This window comes from Mycetomoellerius zeteki, unplaced genomic scaffold (genome assembly GCF_001594055.1).
Source record: "Mycetomoellerius zeteki isolate Tzet28-1 unplaced genomic scaffold, Tzet1.0 scaffold791, whole genome shotgun sequence".
Classification (NCBI taxonomy): domain Eukaryota; kingdom Metazoa; phylum Arthropoda; class Insecta; order Hymenoptera; family Formicidae; genus Mycetomoellerius; species Mycetomoellerius zeteki.
Window position 1 is genome coordinate 3597 of NW_017257821.1, and position 6225 is coordinate 9821.

The following is a 6225-nucleotide window of genomic DNA, read 5'->3' on the forward strand; positions in this document are numbered from 1 at the left end:
TGTTTTACAGAGATATGACTCTTTAAAAATATAATAAATACAGTATTTAACGGTGAATTCGTGGCCGGTGACAAACGCGCGAACAAGAGTATCGCCACCCGGAACCTTGAACTATATCAATGCACAGATTTGCGCGAGTGATACACGTCGCGCGTCGTCGAGCCAATTCTAGCATCGCTCGAAGAATTTCAAGAACGTGACAGCGGGTGGACACTGTCACGTATCCTCAATTTAACGGTAAACGCGAATAGGTACAATCCTCTGCGCGCGGGATGTCATATCAAACTCTCGCAAGAAATTATGCTGAAGAGAGCGGTGATCAACATGCGATCCACAGACAATGCATGTTTCGCATGGTCGGTGGTTGCAGCCCTGCATCCAGCCCAAAAACATGTGGACAGGGAATCATCGTATCCGCACTACTCATCGATATTGAATCTCAAAGATATTCAGTTTCCGATAACGTTACATCAAATAAAAAAATTTGAAACTTTCAACGACATTTCCATCAATGTCTACGCCATCGAAAAGGGGATTGTGCCGATACGATTCGCTGGTCGAAAGAGGAACAAGCACGTAAACCTCTTGTACGTGGAGGATGATAGCGCGGGACATTTCACGCTGATCAAAGATCTGTTCCGCCTTGTGAGATCACAAATTACTAGAAACAAGAAGAAATATTTCTGCGATAAGTACATATAAATAATAATAATAATAAAGTAATAATAATAATTTTTTTTCAGATGCCTCCACTACTTTAACTCGAGCGCAAAACTGGAGACCCACAGTGAGGATTGTGAGAAATTGAATGATTGTGCGATAAGGCTACCGAGCGAGAACGACAAGTGGTCCTTTTGAGCTTCCGCAATCACTGCAGGAAGGAGTGCGTCCCGTTCATAGTCTACGCCGATCTTGAGTGCACATTGGAAAAGATGAATAGTGATTCACAATCCGCTATGCACATGTACCAACATCACAACGTCTTCAGTATCAGGTATTACGTGCACTGCTCCTACGACAGCTCACTGTCAGGCTACCGATTTCGCCGTGACAAAGACTGTATAGCGTGGTTCGCGGAAGAATTGAAAAATCTAACGCACAGTGTACAGTCGATAATTTCAGCTAATGTTCCCATAACGGATTTCACGCGTGACGACTGGGAAAAATTTAACAGCGCCTCGCATTGTCACGCATGAGAAACCGTTTACACCAGACGATGCGCGGGTACGCGATTACTGCCACTTAACCGGGCGATACAGAGGCCCCGCGCACTCAAATTGTAATCTAAATTATAAGGATTCGCATTGCATACCCGTAGTTTTCCATAATTTATCTGGCTACGACGCTCATTTCATTATCAAGGAAATTGCCACCGCGTACGAAGGACGCGTCGATCTTTTACCGATAACTAAAGAAAAATACATTTCATTCACCAAACACATTGACAGTACACCGAAAAAATTTTATTCTAGATTTCATTATATCCGACTAAATTACAGGATGTTTTCTACTAAAATACGCGCCAAGTATATTATAAAAATTAGAGGATTTTCCTCTAATATAATAAAATATTCTAATTATTTAGAATATTCATCTATTGTAGAGTAGAATATATTTTAATCTTTACACGCGAACACACGCACGCACGTACGCACGCACGCACATGTATGTACATATGTATATGAATTTATTTATATATAATATAATTCTGTGTATTTAATTTTAATCGATTTAATTTATTTTTTATTCTCTTTTTCTAATAATTAAAACTAGAAAAAAATGCAAAATAAGTTTAACCGAAATAAAAGTTAATTTACATTGGTGGACCGAATCTTATTTTCTGTGTGTTTGTGTGTGTGTATGTATATTACAAAAGAAACTCCAGTTCCACCTACGATAGATTAACTTTTATTTTGGTTTTATTTAGTTTTCATTTTTTTTCTAGTTCTGAGCATTAGAAATAGAGAATAAAAAGTAAATTAAATCGAGATTAAAGTTAATAAGAACCGGGTTCTCTTGTTATTCTCTAAATAGATTGAAAAAGGACTCTTTTAGGTTAAAAATCAATGAAAAAAAGAAGGAATTACACATACAAATTAGGAATAAAGATTTAAATAGGTTAAAGGTTAGGACATTCTTTGTTTTCTAATTCCTATGTAATTCATTATTTCTTTCATTGTTTAAGTTATAAAGATATATAGGAAAAAACTGTATAAAAAATATCAGAAGTAGATAAGTAGAATACGTAATGCTTTATACATATGTGTGACTTTTACAAATTATCAAATAAAATAATATAATAAAATTATATGAATGCTGAAAACAAAGCAACTGTTAATATAAAATGCTTAAAGACAATTTTAACTTATAACTACAATATCTTATATCTTATAATTAAAATACAAAAAATAAACGCTTACAGATGAAATGCTTAAAGGTAATAACTACAGCATATGCCTAAAAGTCACATAAGTATTCCCATCAGATCCCACATGAATAGTGGATGGATAAAAAGATACAAGATTGTCTTCAATCAGATCTGTATTCAATTAAAAACCACTCTGGAGTAGACTTAATTTTATAGGAATGTAAGTGTTCATTAAAACCAACGGTTTGTAACCCTGACAAAAGGAAGAAGGGATACAGCTCTTGCATATTTTGTGGTCTCACTATCCAACACAACTTTCCAAAGATAGGTAAGTTTTCCTCATAATTTATAACAAGGATCATGTTAGATTTATAACAGGTACCACAAATAACTGCTTCTTCAACTGCAAGTGACTGTTCCAATCCGTTAAATAAAATATTTTGAAACATTTCGAAGTTCTCACAATTTACTAGTCTACGTTCTTTTGGATGATATTTAACATCATTTGTAAAGCCTCGCCTAGTTAGGAATCTTGCACAACAAGTAAGTGCATATCTTTTTGCAATTGAAAGAGGTAGATTTTTACGGCAACTCATATTGTTCGCTACTTTCTTTATTACAGAGCGATGCTTCCCTTCTAGTCTCATTGACCAAATATGTATAATTGGTCCTATTAAATTCATGATACGGGGATAGTGCACCATGAAATGATGTTTAGATTTCAAGGTTTTACCAAAAAGTATACAATACATCTCATGATGCTCAGCAATTAAAGTTGAAAGATACTCGGTTAACTGCTGTCTTACATATGGAGCTGTTACAATGTCTAGTATTTCAGTAAAAACTACATAAAGTCTCCAAACTTCATCATCCTCTGGCACCAAATCCCCAATTATTAAACCAAAGTGGCGTACAAAAAACATCATTTCAGATGCAGACATTTTTAATTTTTGATTACGAATATGATCTACAGTAATAAGTGTGGACTTGTCACCTGAATCGCCATAATCAAAGTTCTGAATGCGATCATTGAGAGTTTCAAGGTTGAAAAATCCCATATGATTGATAAGGTAGTCTAGTATAGGACATAAATCATAATGGCACACTCCTTCAAACAAATCATGCATTATATCGCACTCAAGATTTTCAGTAACATGATAAGAATTCAGAACATGCCATATACAACGAGTCTTGATTCCTATTTGAGAAACATTATTAGTTAATACATCGTCTTCATAATTTATTCTATTGCGAAATACCAAAATATTCTCTCTCAATTGCCTCCTCATAATACTTTTATGCTCCTTACAAAACCTGCAGTAATAATCTGCATTAAATGATTCTACAAAGCCAGTCACGACATGTTGCCCTAAATTATCTCCAAGAATTTGACACAAGGCAAAATAAATCGTGTATTCTGAATCAGTTTGAATGACAATACCATTCGTTTCTAGATCTCGCAGTTCATTAATGATAGGTGCGAATACTTCTCTGTTATGACCATTCCTATGATCACTTAAAAAAACACACGCAAGAAAAATATTTTCCAATAAGGAAAGCAAATGTTGTGGGATACATGGAATGCGATAATATATTACTCCCAAACTGTGGTCACCTAAATGGGAACCTGCTTGTTTGTCAGGTTCCACATCATCAAAATATATATCTAGAGGCAAAACAATATGATTTCTAAAATGATTTCGCTCTATTTTTTTCAACAGTGGACTTTGTATAACATTTGTATAGGACTCAGAATTTTTAAGATTTTCAATATTACTCATTATAGTATTAAAGACACCAGGCAATTCCAAAAAATATTTTAATGTGCGTTTTATGGAAACAAACTGACCAGTCAGTTCAACTGGTGTCAAAACCATATTACCTTTTTCTTTTTTTATTTTCTCATTCACACCTATAACATAAGAGGTGGGACGTACATAACAAAAACTCTGTTGTAAAGCACTTATTCGTTGAGTCTCAGTTTCAAAACCTGAAAACATGTGGTGTATTGCAGCAAACATAGCATCTAAATTCTCTATCTCGTCCTGAGGTACATTGTTATCCCTAAGTACAGTGAGAGTTTTATCTTTTAACACTTCTAGGAAACTACTTGAAGCGAAGTTTTTAAAATAATCAAAAATATTTTGCACCTGAGTTCGATTAAGAGTAACGTTATTATATAACTTGGCAACAAGGGCCAAAGATGATTGAAATAAAATGTTTTGAAAATTTAAGACAGTTATTTCATGAAATTGCTTGATGTCCACATTGTTCCCTTGTAAGTTATTAGGTACATTTTCATTTATAAGTATCGCAGGGTTACCATCTACATTATCACGATTCATTTCGATAACATTCTCAGCTAGCTGGACATTTTGGTATGGTTGTTCGATAGGATGTTTTTTTCTTAAATGTTTCTTGAAGGATTTGACAGAGTCATACTCTCTATTACAACCGTCTTGGGAACAAATGTAAATGCTAAGAGCATTGAAAGAATGAAATATTTGCAAGTGAATACAAAGTGCACTTATTGAGCGTAAAGGTGTACGACATTCACTACAAATATATGCCATGCTTCTTACTGATAATTGAGAAAATAGGCTTAATAACTACGTTAAAAATTATTAATAAATTAGCAGAAACTTTATTTTTTTTTTTTTTGAGGCGAGTCCTTTGAGAGAACTTGTGACTCGAGAAATGTTTTCGTCTTCTTTCAAATATAAATTATAAAAATATTGTTGTATAAAATACCACACAGCATTGCACTCTTGAGGATATACTGCATCTAGAGCGTGATATGCTTTTAGGCAAGCATCCAGGGCTGCCACTGGTGTTCTTGGCTTGTAGCGAACACCATCAATTTGAACATATGTTGCAGATATGTTTGCTATCGTTTGTCCGACAACTATGAGAATCAGTTGGAGACGTGCTCCAATAGCATTGAGATGGGTACGATGTCTTTTTATAGCATTCTTCAGATCTCCTGGTACCTACATAAAGTATAAAAGAAAATTAGTCCTTCAAAAATTATAGTAGAATATAAAAATGAATAAATATAATTTTAAAAAAATTATTTACAGTCACGTGTAGAATGAAGAACTTTCTTGCCTCTTGCACTGATGGAACGTAACCTATACTTTTCCCTCGTCCTCGCTTGCAGCACAAAGATGGTAGTATATATAATATGATTACATCTCGTTTGTCTGTAATATCTATATATTAGAGAATATTATACGATAAGAAAGAATAAAACTAATGTTTACATTTACATATCTTCAGGAGTAGCATGATATTGTTTCAATAGATCTCTTCCATAACTATCCGAGATCGGGATTTCGATCTCCGCCAACTCAATTATTATTTCTTTTGCAGTTTCCCACTTTGAAAAGAGACTCTCTTCTTTACCTGGATAAAGCTCTTTAAAATCTTGATTTAGCTGAAGAAAATATAATTAGCATTCTTAGTACTCTTTGGAGAAGAGTAAGCTTATTTTATTTATTAGGAAAATTCTTTATAGTACACTTACTAAGAGGTACCATTGGGAAGCTCCAAAACATCCCATTTTTTTATATACTCATCAATGAGTTGTTCTTCTTCATTTTCGCTTTCATCATTTTCACTTCTACTGCTGCCTTTTTGAATTCTTCTGATCTCACTCTGAGTTTTTGGTCTTGTTTCTAACAAGATTTTACGTCTGAAAACATAAGTCACTGACCAATTCGCTAACAGTTCGGTCCAAGAATTCCGACTTCCATGTCTCAAATATGTCATAGCAGTTTTTATGGCAGGGTCTTCTTTATGAATGCTTCCTAAAATAAAATATTTAAAAGAATATTTAATTATTTAAAGGCAAAGTT

General features: G+C 34.0%; 1 protein-coding gene across 1 annotated transcript; it reads right to left on the reverse strand.

Moving 5' to 3' along the window:
* Positions 1-2529: 2529 nt before the first annotated feature.
* LOC108720191 (uncharacterized) lies at positions 2530-4941 on the reverse strand. The gene has a single exon (XM_018459153.1). The coding sequence runs from the start codon at positions 4939-4941 to the stop codon at positions 2530-2532; it is 2412 nt and encodes an 803-aa protein (XP_018314655.1).
* Positions 4942-6225: the final 1284 nt, after the last annotated feature.

Excerpts from the sequence above, each read along its gene's own strand:
- LOC108720191 (XM_018459153.1), bottom strand. The coding sequence starts at position 4,941 with ATGGCATATATTTGTAGTGAATGTCGTACACCTTTACGCTCAATAAGT.